At 30.5% G+C, this 17,651-nt stretch overlaps 1 protein-coding gene across 1 annotated transcript; it reads left to right on the forward strand.

Moving 5' to 3' along the window:
• The first annotated feature begins 1,419 nt into the window (after positions 1-1,419).
• On the forward strand, positions 1,420-16,651 carry LOC126741440 (myosin-11-like). Its single transcript, XM_050447845.1, has 17 exons — positions 1,420-1,642; positions 1,707-1,870; positions 5,937-6,088; positions 6,498-6,586; positions 6,648-6,833; positions 6,884-7,055; positions 8,846-8,969; positions 9,022-9,104; positions 9,201-9,466; positions 9,529-9,714; positions 9,788-10,097; positions 10,677-10,997; positions 11,117-11,374; positions 11,441-11,618; positions 11,714-11,903; positions 16,316-16,438; positions 16,506-16,651. The coding sequence occupies exons 1-17, from the start codon at positions 1,532-1,534 to the stop codon at positions 16,569-16,571; spliced, it is 2,979 nt and encodes a 992-aa protein (XP_050303802.1). The 5' UTR covers positions 1,420-1,531; the 3' UTR covers positions 16,572-16,651.
• Positions 16,652-17,651: the final 1,000 nt, after the last annotated feature.

Here is a 17,651-nt window from a genome sequence, read left to right on the forward strand (position 1 = left end):
AACCGGTTTCACTGGGTGATGAAAGACGGCAGACATGGTTGTGCAAACTGGTAGCAGACTCGATAAGCAGAGATAGATATTGGAAAATTCAAAGGTATGTCCACATGCCCGACAACACTGAAATAAATCAATCAGACAAGACTCAAAATTTATCTTATTATCAAATAGTGTGAGCGCCTCGGATGTAGGCAATTTATCTGTGGCAAACCTATCCAATTTGGTTACAAAGTATAAGCTCTAAATACTAAAGAGCACCTTAAGAACAAATGGACTCAGCAAATTAGTACAAAAATGTGCAGCACCCATGATTTTAATGTTGAAATAATTACCACAGCCAAACTTGCCATATATAACTCACATTGATAATTTGTTCACCGGTGAAGATTTATTAGCCTTTATACGAAATTTTGGATTTGGCGCAGTTAGAAAAATTCCGGAAACTCGAATTCCAAAATCTTGTCCGTTGACCAAAAAAGAAGCTTTTTATGAGCAGATTATTGAAAGAAATTACGGTGCTAAGGCATTACGAGTGCTGGAGTTCACCCAGAAGGAGCACTAAAAAAAATATTGCCAAAAATCAGGATTTGTCGTAGTACTGTGTCTACAACAATAATACGGGTGGGACCGATCTTATGAATCAGGGAATTGGGTCGTACCGAGTTGGACTTCGTGGCAAAAAATTGAATTGGACAATTTTTACTTGACGCAGCACTGCATAATGCCCATGGTACCTTAGATACAAGAATAAAAAGATATCAGCACTTAATTTTAGAAGAGAAATCGTGCAAGTATATTTAACCAGAAACAAAAAAAATTGCAAAAAAGTATAATGACGGTCTGCATGTCAATTGTTTTGCCACCACCAAATAATAGTCCTATGGTTGGACCGTTAGTGTGACACTCAAATCATGAGACAGTTTTAAAACTAACCAAAACTCCTTAATTTTTCTCTCGACACCTGTTTCGCTAACGATGTTAGGCATCCTCGGGAGCAGATTAAAACTAAAAGTTTTCATCTAGTATTAGTTAGTGGCAAAGCTGTCTCGTGATTTCACACTAAATAAATTTATTTTTGGCATATTTTATTCGTATTAAACAGTTTAAACTTTTTTGCAATAAAATAGTTTTTAACCCGGTGGATACCATATGGTATCGTTGTTTATGATCAGCATTGTTTTTTAACTTCCAAATTAAAAAAAAAGGATAAAAACGGTCGTTTTGAAATCAATTACATTTATTTCCTACAAAACAACCAAAAAAAATTGAAACAATAATTTTAAAAAATGGGTTATTATTATTTGTGTGGTCTTAGAGGTAACAACAAAACCAGGGATCCGAATGTTCATCTTTCCTCACTTATTTAACCATTTGGATAACAACCATCGTCCGTCTGAAGCGGGCTAAAAATTTGAAGTTGACATTGACAAGTAACAAATAAGCCAAACCGGTAAAATATCAAAATATTTACAAATTTGAATTTATGTTTTATGTTAGGAGATTTATTACTATAACGATTAAATAAGAAGTTGCAATGGATACTCCGGGAATAAGTTTATTTCAAGGGGCTGACATTCAGTTGAGCAACTCGAAAAACGTGGAGGAAGAGGAAGACCTGGAAGATCAGTTGCGCAGAAAAGAGGAGGTAACTACAATGTACACAAAAAGTTTTTCAGCCTAGTAACTGCTAGAACTTAAACTAATTTTAGCTTCAAAATTTGCTGCAAGCAAATCTAGATGACTTTAAATACGAGGATAGCACTATAAATTCGTCTCCAAATTTGTCATTAATCAGTAATGATAATTTGGCATCTTCTCTATATAAGGACCATTTTCAACCCAATGATCAACTTAAGGCACTGTTCGAAATAAGGTAAGATTAGGATTAAATGTTTATAACTATACTTTGACTTTTTTATACTTTTAAGAGTTTTATATATCAAACACTATTAAAAACCTAAGCTAAATATTACAATGTAGTTACAAATAATGCTAAAGTCTTACAAATACATTGCACATGGAGATTTGAAAGATTTTAAAGAACTAGACTTTTAAATGCCTAGGAGTGATATTAAACAATTCAAAGCCGACACTAAACACATCATCACTGTGTATTTTGGAAAGTAAAAATTATTCTTATAACTGCTCAATCTTGTTTGGTGTCTATGAATATTATGTGCATATGTAACTTCATTTATCAAATAAAAAGGCAACAAATAATTTTTTCATTCAAAAATAGAGCAGAGCATATTATATGTGGTTCTTTGCTGTACATTCATTATAGTAAGAATTCTTTTATATTAAACTTTATTTTTAACATCAACTATAATCTTAACATCTATTTGGGTTATCTTTTCCCTAACTGGAGTCTTTAAAATTTGGTTCTTTAAATAACTCGTCAAGAAGTAATCAAGTGGGGTTAGATCTGGCTATCTGGGAGGCGACTGGACATGGCCAGATGTTCCTATCCACTGATCAATAAAAGTAGTACTTAAAAACTGAATAAAATAAAATATACAGGAGTTTCCATTTAAAAAAATGTTATTTTACTAAAAAACTCTTAAATACATATAAATTTTTACCAGAGTTAAAAATTCCTTTGCTAACTTTGTATTTTCACTAGTAACAAAGTTATCAATGCTGGATGTTTAATTTGGATAACCATGTATAGTCTGCCTCTTTTACTAACCTGCAAATGCACTTAAAAATGGACACAAAAAAACTCTTAAAATAAATGGAATTAATTGATGGAAAACAGTAGATTCTGTTTCCTCATAATAAAATGTACAGACATTTTCCTATTATTTTCATCAGTCATGGTAAGCCAAAACGAAGTTATAATGAATGATGACAAATAATGATAATGACAAATAATAAATTAACTAAACATTAACTTTCCTAAATAAAATGCGATGAGATCCTGTTGTACCGGAAATAATAGGCTGATAAAAGACCCTTAGTAAAAATTTGGTACAGTGATGGTATCAGTGCTAATAATTAAAAGACCCTTAAATTTTCAGGGTCTGTTTGTTAATGATCACATAAGAAAAAATCGGTACAAACAGCTGTAGAAGTTCAACCCTGTCCAGCAATCCTAAATATGTTTTTTGGGAATTTTTAAAAGTGGGTTTTGAACTTCTGATTTCAGCATCAGCATCATTCTCCTGTTACAAAGTAGTATGGCTCTTGTTCAATAGTTTTGCAATTTTTGCAGTATTTGACATGTATATTTAGAAAATTAAGTAAAGTTCCATACTAGTCAAAATGAAGGGCAATTGTTGATTTGTAGATTAGTCTTGTAAATAATGGAACTTTATTATTTAACCTGAATAAAAAGCCAGTTGTTTTAACTCTTTTTTTGTTTTCCATATTCACAGTGCAAAGACAGATTCAACTTAGGATCTGGCATCACTCCTAAATCCTTGAAACATTCAATATCACAATAACATTTTGATTCAGGGCAATTTTTTATCTTGATTTAATGAAGAATATGTTTTGAAGAGAATATTATAAATTTTGTTTTATATATGTTTAGTTTTAAACCATTCCTAAGGATCTCCTTGCTCAAGTTCTATGGAATCAGACAGAATGCTGGACTACCTTTTCATTTGTTACTATGAAATCTATTAAAGTATTAGTAGTTTGGGTGATCCTAGTATACTCTGTGAGTAATTGAAGAAAGTCAAACAAACTAATATTTTACCTAATATATACAAAATCTACCATAAGATGGACATTGAATGAAATACCCAAGTATTATTACTAATATTTTCAGTTCTTCAAATGTAGGTTCTATGACCTCCAAAAAGTTAGATATTGAAGCTCTTGGTGAATGATAATGATTGCAAACTATATAGCAGATGTTTTTAATTTTAACTGCTAGAAGCCATAAATTAATTTTTAGTGAAAAATTTACAATCTATTGGCACACCATATAATTCCTGACATACATGATATATCTATTTGTAGAGTTGCATTGTATATTATATCTGTTGATTAAAATTTCATGTTGATCAGTGACACAAGTTCCTGATAAATAAAGGTTTATGCCAAAAAATTGCACAAAATATGCAATCATAATTATTAATTACACCTACAATATTTAAAAAGTTTTTATTTAAATCTAGTTGTAGTTTTTCACACTCTTTTTAAAAAACTATTTTTTATGTAACCGCCAAAATGTTCTTAATCTAAAAAAAATTGTTTCACATCTTCTCTGAAATGTATTAGCTGCCAAATATTTATTTGGCTTATCTCAAATAGAAATCTTTTTATGACAAATTTTTAGCATTTTGTTACCTCAAATATAAACCAAAGACACAAAGAGAAAAAACAGTTGGCATTTATATTGAAAAACCATAATGAGCATAACTAATAAATTTGAAATGAAAGTAAACTGCTAATGTGATCATTAGTTAAACTTTAGAAAAACACCTTTGTACTAAAAAGGTATCGTATATTGATTAGCAGTGTGGTTGTGCCTTTCATGATAAAGAAATTCATTTTTTCTCAATATGGATATATTTGTTCCTAAAAGTAATTAGTTGAATTGGATTTAAGTTAGGTAAATTGAGTCACATCTAATCAAAATTAAAAATATACTACTGGACCTTTGGTGTTTTGCTTTGTGCTCATTGATAGAGAGAAAAAATAAATATACCTTCTTATAGCAGTTTACCAACATAACCAAATAATAATAAATAAATTGTTGCATTTTGATATGGGTGTGGTGTAATAGTTTGGGACTTCTACCATGGCACACATCCATCTTTTGTTTTTTTATATATATAGAAATGACTTTTATCTTTATGCATGTTATAGATTGTAACATGCATATAGAAACTTAGGTTTTATTACTAGATTTAGTTCTGATTTTGTATACAATGTTTTTAAGGTGCTGTATTTCTCATATGTCCAGTTTATATATGCATCCCAAGCCTGGCTACTGTTTTATGATATATTGAAAATATTCAGAAATAATTTTGATCATTTAAACTTAAGGTTTCTCTGCGTAATTATCATACAGATCATAACTATATGATTGCTCTCCTTAATTTTAATTCTCTTGGCAATCATAGATTGATGTATAATATGTCTTTTTTTTTATTTTTAAAGGTTTAATTAACCGTATCTATCTTTTGGGAAAAAATTCATGGAAAACATCTTCCGGAATCCATCCAACAATTTAGCCAGTATTAACCAATATTTTCACCATACATTTCAAGAGTAAAAGTTGAGTTAAATCTATTTTTCATCATATGGCATGTATAGTCTAATTAATAGAATTCAAAGAGACTTTAATAAGTATAATCTTCCAATCCATCAGTCAGTGTAATTTAAAGTAAGTTTTGCAATTATCACCTTGAATAAATTAATAGACATTTTTTTCTTATTTTAGCTCCAATTTATGCGAATCGGTGTTAGTTCTTAGCGAGTAACTACCTAGTTAATAAGTTTTGTTGTAAAATGGTTTGCCATTGATAAATAAATAAATTGTACCAGGTGGTATACCTGCCACCATTTTTCAATAATTTAAAGATTGAAACTCACTCTTGGTGAAACTGATATTGTGACTTAATTTTTGCTTTGCATGAATTGACTATGACAAAAGAAATCAAGCATTGTTTAACATTTTTTAACATAGTTTTAGATTATTTTGCAAATGTTCTTATTAGGTTAAAATCGGACAAATCTTGTTATAGGATTATGAATTATAGGAATATTAGAGAGATCTATATTTTCATGAACATGCATCAGGTTGAAATGAAATGTAAGTTTTGTAATACCCACAACATTGACCAGTTATAATATGAAATGTGTTCATATTATGTCTGAAATGAAACCAAAATTAATATGATCTGTAATCATTTTTATGTATAATATCGGCATAGTAACGGATATTATTATTTCTAAATTATATCTAAATTAAACTATTTTAGATGTAGAGAGCTACAAGATGTAAGAGAAGAATTTGAAAAATACAGGACTGATACGTCAAAGGAACTAGAGACACAAAAGAGACAAAATCTGTTGCTTGAATCCGAACTTTCACGATTTAAAATCAGCTTGAAGAACTCTGAAGTGTTACTTGGTATGTTCCTTTTTCTTTTTTAATTATTAAAGTCATACTGTATAATATTGCTTAATAAAGCTTTTAATTTCTTACTAACTAAATTATTTCTCTAATAATATTTTTCTTTTTTCAATTGAAAAGATGTAAAAAATTTATTTAACTTTTTTTTTATGTTTATTATTTAATTTAATAAAGGGAGAGCCTTTCATCATATTCGTCATTCGTTCTTTGACATCAGCTATTTATGTTATTCTAGTTATTTAAAAATTATTTTTTACAATCTGATAGCAAATTCACAATATCAAAAAAAGATAAGGGTCTTAAGTTACTCTCGCGACTTCTGAGGTAGTCAAAAATGTATCTCAAAACTATAATTACTAATTTATTTTTTTGGCAGCTACTTCTTAAACTTTTTCACTTTTTTAAGCTGAGAAAGTTGATGTGATAAACAATCTAAACAAAAATTTGGCAGAAAAAAATGCAAACATTGCACAATTAGAAGCCCATTTAAAAAATGTAAGTTAAATTTTTAGTAACAGTTGGTATTTAACATGAAATTAAAATCTAGTAATTTTAGTTGGAAATAGAATTAATGGCCCACAAATCTGAAATTGACCAGTTAAACTTAAAATTGCATTCTCAAAACGGTCCATTTAACTTGAATGCAAAATACAATTCAGAAGAACTACGACAGTCTTTACAAGTGAAAATTGAGAAGCTTGAACAGATTCTGGACGAGAGGACAAAACAATATGAACTATTAGTAATTATTTTAATATGTTTTATTAGTTTTGTGTAAATTTTTTATTTTAGAAATCCGAAAATAGTTTGTTAAAAGATGACATTGAAAGATTGTCATTGGAAAAACTTTCTTTAGAGCAAGATAATCAGTTACTCTTAAGATCCATGGATGATGCACAACAACAATGTAGGGACTTGATAGGTGTCATAGAAGTTTTGAAAAAAGAAAATGATCATTTTAAAGGTAAATAAAACAAACAGTATGGTTGGCTTCTAAAATAAGGTATATAAGATACACTGGTGGCCAAAAGTAGATTGACAACTTCTTATTTTTCAAATTTGTTTATATCACGGTTTCGGAAAAGATAAATTAGGTGGGACAGTACCTGATTAAAAAACAAAGCAGTCTATTTGTAATGTTTAATTATATTTAAACTATTTATTCGTAATACCCAATTTTATAAAGAAAAAATTAAAAAACCAAACAATTTTCAAGTGGCCAAAATTAAATTGACAAATTCAAAGCTTACTAAAATAAAAATAAGTATAGAAAATGTAAAGGGTTTTATTCAATAATGCGTTGCATAACCTCTATTTCTTATCACTTCCACCAACCTTTTGGGCATTGACCTAATTAAATTGTCAATATAGGACGTGTCAATGGATATCCAGCATGCCTTTAAAGCTTCAAAAAGATCTTCTTTATTTTTGAAATTTTTACATCGGATGTGACGATCAATGTAATCCCAAATGTTCTCGATCGGATTTAGGTCCGGTGACTGTGACGGCCATTTGATAACACTAATTTTTTCTTGGGTCAACCATTGCTTAACGACCTTGGATGCGTGTTTCGGATCGTTATCATGTTGAAAGTAGTGGTTGAGTGGCATAACTTCATCAGCGTAAGGTACCATAACAGTATGTCTTTATACATGAAACGATCCATTGTGCCTTCTATCAAGTGTAGTAAACCCATCCCATAGCCCGAAAAACACCCCACGCCATCACGGAACCACCTCCATGCTTGATTGTGGACACCGTATATTTGGGATCATACCTTTGGTTCACAGGACGCCTAACATATCTTTTGCCATCCGAATTAATCAAATTGAACTTTGATTCATCACTAAAAATAACCTTTTTTCAATCGGAGACTGTCCAGTGACTATGTTCTCGAGCAAAGTTTAATCGCGCCCGTACGTTTTTTAAACTTAGCAGTGGTTCTTTGCACGGCGTCTTGTTTTAAAATCACTATATTGAAGTCTCATTCTAATGGTACGACAACTAACTGAACCCACACCTTCTTCTTCCAAATGCAGCTTGATTTCTTTTGAAGTTGCGAATGGGTCAAGTTTTGCTTTTTTCAAAATTAATTTGTCAACACGACTAGTGGTCTTCTTTGGCCGGCCAGTTTTTTTTAGAGGAACAACACTTCCACGGAGATTAAAATTTTTTATTATTTGACTTACTGTTGCCCTCAAAAAATAAAATTTTCGAGCAATATCCGCCCTTTTTAACCCCTTCCCGGTAATCGTCGATTATTCGCATCTTAATATCGATCGATAAAGTTATACCACGCGGCATTGTGAATATTTTTCAAAACTAATAGTAAGGAAAGTCAAATCAACAGAAACCAACGCATAAAACTCAGAGACTGAATAAGTATGTTGTTTGTCAATCCAATTTTGGCCACCTAGCAGTCAAACAAAATTATTGGAATTTGATAAAAAAAATATTGAGAAAAAATGCAAGCAAGAAAAATCTATGGAATTTGTTTCTTCATACTATGTTGTTTACATTCCTGAACACTAATAAGCTCAACCGGAAACTTTTGCTTCAGATAAAATATATCCATAAAAATGGAATTTGTCAATCTACTTTTGGCCACCAGTATATATAATTTTACGTAGAGATATTTAGAAAATATTCTATAATATCTGAAATCCCAACAGTTGTTTCACCACATTTATAATTTTCCTTTTTTTTTGACACATAAACAAGCTGATAATACCGTCCAAATTTATATTTTTCTAGGAAGATTAAGGGAGCTAGAACAAAATTTAAAGACTGATGGTTTCATAGGCAGTCCAAATGAGAAGCTAAAAAAAATGCTTGTTGATAAATCAGTAGAGTTAGACAGTTTAACAGCAAAACTTAAGTAAGCAGATAGTCAACCGAAAACTGGGATACTAAATATTATTATATTTTAGGCACTATGAATCTGACATGAAAGAGCTTATTGAATATAGACAGCTTAAAACGGATATTTATAAAAAGGACTTTCAAAAGTGCAGTAAGTGTGTTTATGTTATTGTGGTTTGTAATATCAATATACAATAAGTATTGTTGTATAATGTTATTACTAGTTGATATATAAACTAATTTTTAGATAACCAAGTACATACCAAGGATCTGTTAGTAATGCAAAATGAGCTTCAGAACTATAGGCGAACAATAGAAGATAAAAATCAGCAAATTCTTATCCTAAATTCTAATAATAAGGATCTCAAGGAAAAAATTGAAGAAATGCTTTTGCAAACTCGGAATGATATTCAAAATATTTCTGCAAAATACAATATGCCTCAATTAGAGAGTATGCAAAGGGAGCTGGAAAAAGCTGAATATACTCAGAAAATGTTAAATAAAAAATTGGAGGTTTGAAACTTAATAAATATGAAACAAGTAAGTTACTTAACTCAGCTTACTTTATGTTCTAGGAATCTGAACAGCGTCGCTTGAGCTTGCTTCAAAAACTAGAAAATGAAGATAAAAATAAAAAAACTGAAACGTCAGACGACATAGAAAAATATAGAAAGAACCTAAAGACTCTCAGTGATAAGCTGAGGAGAGAACGAGATCAAAATAGGGAGATCTTTGAGAAAATGAAAGAACAGGAAGATGAAGTAGGTTAAAAATATTCTGAGGTCTACTTGACTAACGGAGTTAACAATTTTAAATATTACTAACATTTTTTAGATATTATCACTAAGAAGCGAACTAGAAGACTTAAACAGCAATAAACAAAAAAGCACTTGTTTAGATCCAGAGACTAGCCAAATTAAATCTGAATACCAAACGTTAAAAAATCAATTAAAAAGCGTTATGGAGCATTTGGAAAAAAGTAATATTAAAAATAGCCGTAAAGAGCTCCCAGAAGCAGTAAGAGAGATCACAGAACAATTTGATGCACTTTTAGTAAAATTAAACTCTGAAAACTTGGAGAAGGGCATTATAGAGGAGCAGGTACAGTGCTGGAAAAAAATGTTACTGGAGGTAGATTATAAAGGTTAGTAATATTTGGTATTCATCTATACACATAACGAGGAATTACATACATTTTGAATTTGAGCATGCTTTAATCAAACGCCAAAATTATCGAGGAACATTTGTTTTAAGGAATGTATTTAAAGTCCTTCTTAGTTTAATAAATGTTTTAAAAATTGTGAGCAGTTTTCTAGAAAAACATTTATTACGATTTATTAAAGTGTTACTACACACTTTTTATGAATCTTATACAAAGAGAAATTACTGGAAGAATAAATTTAAGAATTTAAAGACAACTATTAAATAAAAAAAATGTTTTATTATTTAATAAAAAAATGTAATGATGCTCTATAAAACGTATCTAATTCTGGAATCTCTGTTATTTTCTTTAGATCAAAATATAAATTATGATATTTAGGAGCCATATTTTCATATAGGCTATTGGTACCATACAGGGTATCAACTTAAAAACTGTCCACCCTAATGATAACCCTATACCCTAATCAATCAATTTTTGCCGACAAAAAAATATCGGAAATTTACGGCGATGCCAAACTTTTGAATCTTTATATATCAAAAACTGCTGTAACACCATTTTTAGATTCTGATGAAGCCTTGAAATCTCAATATAAAGAAGCTATCGCAAAATTACACAAATCCCAACAGAAACTGACAGAGTTAGAAGAAAACTTGCAAGATCTTAAAAATTCTTTAACCATATCAGAGGGTGAAAAATGTAGCATCAATGTTGAGCTGAAGGAGTGCGCTGCTCAATTGCAGAAATCTGAAACTGAAAGGAAAAGATTAGAAAAGGAAATTGAGAACTTAAATAATATTTTGAGAACTCAAGAAGATCAACTCAATGAGTTAAGGAAAACGGAAAGGACAGAAAGGGGTGATGGAGACTGCAAAATTGAAAAAGGTAAAACTAGTAATAAGCATTTTTTATAATGCTTTTTTTTAATGGCAAAATTTAAACTTTAGTTGTTTATTTAAATTCTCTGTCTATTTTTTACTCACGTTTCTTCTTATATATTTTAGTTGCGAGCATTGGGTTTCAAAAAGATATTCAAGAGTTAACCATGAGACTCCAAAATAAGGACAAGGAATATAATATCCTACTTAAAACAATGAAGAATCTAGAACAGGAACAAAGTGAAACCTTAACACGATTAGAAGCATTAAAGCAGGAAATTGAAAAACTTACCCAAGAAAATTCTAAATTAGCTGAAGAACTTAAAGATAGGAAAAACCATATTAACAACTTAAAGAGCTCAAAAAATGCGGAAATGGAAAATGGTAATTAACTACAAAAACAATTCTTATGTGACTTCCTCATGTGAACAAAAAATTTTTTTTTTATAGAATTTAAGAATCAACTTGAAGAAGAAATTGTAAAAACCGAATTAAAAATTCGTGACGACTTGCAACTTGAGTATCAAAAGCGAATTGCAGATATTGAAAAAAGGTATCAGAAAACATTCAAAGAAGTTACAGAGGTATGCAAAACTCAGAAAGTTGAATTGGAACAGCAGGAGAAAAAGTAAGAAAACAATTTTCATATATCGCTTTTAGGATTTTTTAATATGAAAAATATTTATTGAAACATCAATCGTGGTTACTTCCTATTTTTTCTAGGTTTCGAGAGTACCTTAAAACGGTTTTAACTGAATGCGAAAACTGCACGACAAAACTGGAAAATGAAAAACTGGAGTTAGAAAATCAGTTACAAGTAATGCAAAGTGGCTTTGAAAAATATAAGTTAGCGGTGACCAATCAGGAACAAAAATATGTTAATGTATTAAAGAAAATGGAGACGGAGACAAAAGTAAGGAATTAATTCAATATTTTGTATCACATAATTGGAAAATCAATGAGCTAATAAAAATTAAAAAAGAGCTATAGGTATAACGCTAATGAAATTCCTTAATTTATAATGCTCTTCAAGATTGTTCGCAGAAATCTTCTAAAGGTTCAATAAAAGGTTACTAGTTTATTAGTAAGGTATAAATTTTAGGGTAATTTTTAGTTTAACGGTAATTTATGGTATAGTTGAATTTTTATTAAGAAAAACCATTTATTTATTTTTCAATTGCCTGAAAGAATACAATATGCAAAAACATTATTTTCTGTGTCTTCTAGCCAGTTGAGATAGTATCCCATTTCTTTTCCAGCTGCCTAGAAAAAACTTATGTCATTGAGTATAATTTTTAAAGCTAGTTTCGAATACATATTTCAGATATTTTTTCATTTATACCAGCCAGTTAATGTAATCATTTTATTCTTTTTGAACTGTCTGGATGAAAGATGAAACAACGGTTTTTACAAATTTTTCACCTTCCAGGCAGTTGAGTGCGTTTTTTATTTCTTTGTTTAACAGCCTGGAAAATTAAAAAATTAATAACGATATTTCTTTTAAGCGGTGGTTTTCTCGAATTATTCCAGGCAATTGACAGTTTTCTTTATTTTATGTTTCAACGGCCTGAACAATAAATAACCAAGGTTCAAGAGTTTTCCAAGGTGTTTAAATTGTTTACTTCGGTTATTTAATATTATGGCAAGAAGTATTAAAAAACAAACTACAAGATGTGTCTTAAACGGTCTTTAAATTTTTCAGTATTCTTATTCCTCACGAACTGGAATTACTAGAACTCACGACACCATTTCGTTGTGAGTAGTTATAAATTTTTCATTGATCTTTTTCATTTCCTCGTTACTTTTCTCTGAGAAATTCCATAAGGGGAATCACGTCTTTGCAAGACAGGTCTGCTTCTTTTGCCGAATTGTTAATTTTTAAATCTTGATAAAAGTTAAGAATATATTAACAGAAATAGTAATAATAATAATAATAGACGACTTTTATTGAATAAATAAATGCATACAGATTTTTAAGTATATCCAAAAGATAAAAGATATACTGGTAAGTGCGGCGTAATCTAGCTTTAAGTGGCTACTCTACTAAATCATCCAAAACCAGTCATTGTCTTAAAAAAATAGTATGCACATAAAAGGAAAGACTATATCTAAATCATAACACAATAATTAATAGGAGTTGCACGCAATGAATAATGCAGAAAGCATAAACTAAACTGTACAAGGTGACCAGGTAAAGAGTTATATGTATCGCATTGTAGGTAAATGACTTAGTTAAATCTTATCTTATCTTTCGAAGCACCAAACGTTCTTTGAGTAGTATTTGAGTGAAGTCTTATTATGTAATAATTTATTGACGGTACAACAGACCTACGAGATGCATTCAACCAATTACGAGACCAATTAGTTTTTACAATTTTTCGGAAACATGATCGTATTTTTTGAGATCATAATATATGAACCGTACACAAGTATTTTGAACCCTTTGAATACAGAGACTTATTCTCCTAATCAATAAAAAACCCATACACTATATTGGAAAAATTAAAGTTAGAAAGAACAAGTGACTCACATATACTTTTCGTTAATTTTTGGTTAAGGAGGTGTCGCCAACTATAAAGAATTGTAAGGGAAAAGTACGATCCTTGAAAAGATTTTTTTAAATGCTCACGGAATCTTAAGCCACCGTTACCCATGATTCCCAAATTATTAGCACTCTGAAAAACATCAAGCCTTGTGCAATCCAAAATAATTTCGATATGGTCCTTGGTTATATTAATTTTGTTTTTATTTCTGAAAATCATTAGGTGGAACTTGAGGGATTTATTTTTAAAGCATCATGAGCTAATTATAAAAATGTTTGTAAATATTATATTAGTAATACAATATTAAACTATATTTTATTAATTGTTTCTTCAGGCTTCCATAATATCGTGATTGATATCTATTTTGTTGGAAATTACCTCACAATTTCAATAAATATTATATATATATTAAAAGAAGAAACGAGCTCAAAGGTCGATAGATAAAACCTCGGCTCCTGGTAGTATCACAAATGTATTATCACTCAAGTAAATTATGGTATTTATAAGAATAGGAATTATTAAAAATTATGAGTTATATTGAATTAAATAATTATAACGAAAGGTATCATTGAAGACCATATATCAGACCAGAAGTTCATATTTCTTCTAAATACGTGGATAATCTACTTTCTTCTTCGTTTCAATAATTGAGGGTATGATTGATATTTATTGAAATAGTAACGTAATAGCCAACAAATAGGTAACTAATTATGAATTCGCCACAATAATATAGATTTTACATGATGTCTTGGCAAAGATAGAGTTAAAAGACATTCAATCAGAAAAAAATGTGTATTATATTATTTTTCTTGATACAGTGATTTCACCATATGGTTTAACAGATCTGGTTGGATTCTGGTTGATAAATAACACAGATGTTTAAGTAATTATTATATTTGACGTTTCGATAACTATATGGTCGCCCTTAAAGATATAAAAAGTATTAATAAGAAGCCAGATAGAGAGGAACTCATGTTGCCATTATACAGGGTGTTTCAGAACTATGGGATCAAACTTCTAGGGGTTTTCCAGTGCAACAGAAGAATCCATTTGAGTATAGGAACCCATGTCCGGAAATGCTTCACTACGCCACTACGGCCCTAAGACGCGTTAAAATTTACAAAAAACATTAATTACCTAAATAGGATCTGCTGCATTTATTTTTATCTTTTGTACATGATACCATAACAACAATTGTTTAAAATTAACGCTTATCAATGTCAATTCTCAATGTCATGTTTAAAAATTTTATAGCTTACAATTTTTAAACATTTATTGCTGATGGAAAACTTTACCAATCAAGAATTGGCGGATATGCATTTGGCATACGGAGCAACAAACTGCAATGCACGAGCAGCATCGCGGTTGTATCATGAACGTTATTCCGAACGACAGCATCCTGGACACAAAAAGTTTATTGCGGTTCATCGGCGGCTCGCTGAGACAGGCATGTTTAAGACCAAGATGCATGATATTGGTGTTGCTCAAACCGTAAGAACGGTCGAATTTGAAGAAGAGGTGCTTCAGCAAGTTGCCGATGAACCATCAAATAGCACACGTGACGTCGCTAAGAATATGAATACGAGTAACGCTTCTGTCTGGCGGGTACTACACGAGCAACAACTCCATCCTTACCACTTCCAGAAAGTTCAAGGTATGACTGCAGCCGATTATCATCCTAGAGTTCAATTTTGTCGATGGCTTCTGGATCACATCATTGCACAACCTAATTTTTTACAATATGTTTTGTGGACCGATGAAGCCTCTTTCACAAGAGACGGTATTTTTAATAGTAGGAATAGCCATGTTTGGGACGAAGAAAATCCTTATGCAATTTTTCCAAGAAAACATCAGAATCGTTGGTCTGTCATCGTATGGGCAGGCATTGTTGATGATTATTTAATTGGGCCATACCTTCTACCGGAACGGTTAACAGGACCTATTTATCTGCGTTTCTTGGAGGAAGTTCTCCCAGAACTTCTTGAAAATGTTCCACTAAACGTTAGACCGCAAATGTGGTTTCAGCATGATGGTGCACGCCGGCTCACTTTGCTGTACAAGTACGCGAGTATTTGGCTCAGCGGTTTGGGCACGGTTGGATTGCCAGCGGTGGAGCAGTTTCTTGGCCTCCTAAGTCACCCGATTTAACGTCGCTCGATTTTTTCTTGTGGGGACATGTAAAGTCTTTAATCTACGAAACTCCAGTAGAATCAGAGCGAGACTTAATGGGACGAATAACAGCAGCATTTGAAATCATTCAAAACGAGGATCAAATTTTTAGTGTAGTCCGCCGAAATCATGTACGGCGTTTAAATCGGTGTATTGAGGTTGGAGGAAGACATTTTGAACAATTGTTGTGATGGTATCATACAAAAGGTAAAAATAAATGCATCAGATCCTATTTAGGTAATTAATATTTTTTCTAAATTTAAACGCGTCTTAGGGCCGTAGTGGCATAGTGACACATTTCCGGACATGGGTTCCTATACTCAAATGGATTCTACTGTTGCACTGAACAACCCCTAGAAATTTGATCCCATAGTTCTGAAACACCCTGTATTTGTTGCATTACACCTAGTTAAACCATCAAACTAATTATTTATAGAATATTGTGGATGTTCTATATTGGTCGAAACGCCGTGGTGTGAATCGAGTTTAAATTTATTAAATTGTCCTGAATCACTAGCGATTATTTAAAGATCTACTAGATAAGATTTCTGTGAACAATTTTTGATTTTTAATTGCTATTATTATAAATATAAATAAAACAATATTTTTTTAGAAAAATAATGAAGCTTGGAAATTATGGTCTGAAAAAGTAGTCTGTAGCTGTCTAGATATAGAAGCAACAAACAAAAAGGTTAGAGACAGAGTCTTGTCAAGCATGGATCGATATGACCAAGAGGTAGCTTCTAACGTTTTTTATTTTTAATTTTATTGCATTATAATTAATCAAACATTATATTTTATAGGTTGAATCAATTCAAAGAGTTGCTGACGCCAAAATGAAGAAAAAAAGTAGTAAAGAAAAAAGTTAATTTTGCAACGTAGAATAGGATCATTTTTTAGTTCAAGCAGTATTAGGATTTATTATAAATAAAAAGATTTTATAAAATTACGTTTAAGAATATATTTTAAAATACGCTCTAATATATTTGAACTAACGCTACAAAATATGTGGTGCTAGTAGCTATAATCGTCAAAATGGTCTCTCGTTTTATCTCCATAAAACCGGCCGCTGTAAATTGAATTCTGTTGCTGGCAATAAAGTCTCCTAAAGACTGCAATTCCTGAAACTCGTATGAACGATAGTCGAAATTCTCTTGAAGCTCATAGCAAATCGTTAAAAGACTTTCAGATTCTGATGTAATCATTTGGCAAGTAAAAGCCAACGCACAGGGTCCAAACTAAAAATAAATAAAAAAGTTGTACAGTAATACAGTAGTATTAAAAATGTTTATTTCTTAGAATTTAATAAGATAATTTATATTATTATGTAATATGTTAGACATTTTAGGCAAAAATTAGTTTTATTCTATTTTTTTTAATATATCTTTCAAAAGTCATTGAAAACTTAGTACTATTTTAGATAGTACTTTTTTGTATAATACATGCTATAGTAACACATTGAATACAAATATTCTAAGAATTATCCTTTTTTACTTCAGACAGATGCTGAGAATATAGAACATGCTGAGAAAAGGCCATGATAAGGATGCGCTAAGAGTGTAAAAAATCTGATTCTTATCGTTTTTTTTTTTGAATTTTCTTCGTTTCTTTCACAAATGTGTGAGTTCGTACTTAAACAGAACATGTTGAAAAACTCATATTATTGAGATCCTAAGAAATTCACTAAAAAAATACGTCTTAATCGAATATATGTAGTTGGAAGATTCAGTATTTTTAAGAACAAAGCAAAGACTTAATTGAAAACAATGGTGCAAAGGAAAAATACTAGAAATATTCGAGTATAACATATCATTTTCTTTTATAAAACATTCTCTATATTTAAATTACAATGAAATCAAATAGAAACTAGCATAGATGAAGGCAAAATTGATCTTTGGTGTTTGCATTCAGGAGTTTACAGAAAGTATACAACAACATAAAAATGAAAA

This window comes from Anthonomus grandis, chromosome 10, assembly GCF_022605725.1.
Source record: "Anthonomus grandis grandis chromosome 10, icAntGran1.3, whole genome shotgun sequence".
NCBI lineage: Eukaryota > Metazoa > Arthropoda > Insecta > Coleoptera > Curculionidae > Anthonomus > Anthonomus grandis.

What these genes read in the sequence shown, in the direction of transcription:
- LOC126741440 (XM_050447845.1), top strand. Translation starts at nt 1,532, where the DNA reads ATGGATACTCCGGGAATAAGTTTATTTCAAGGGGCTGACATTCAGTTG. An exon ending in AGAAAATGATCATTTTAAAG is followed by an intron (nt 7,056 to 8,845) that starts GTAAATAAAACA and finishes ATATTTTTCTAG; the next exon opens with GAAGATTAAGGGAGCTAGAA. An exon ending in TGGATCGATATGACCAAGAG is followed by an intron (nt 16,439 to 16,505) that starts GTAGCTTCTAAC and finishes TATATTTTATAG; the next exon opens with GTTGAATCAATTCAAAGAGT.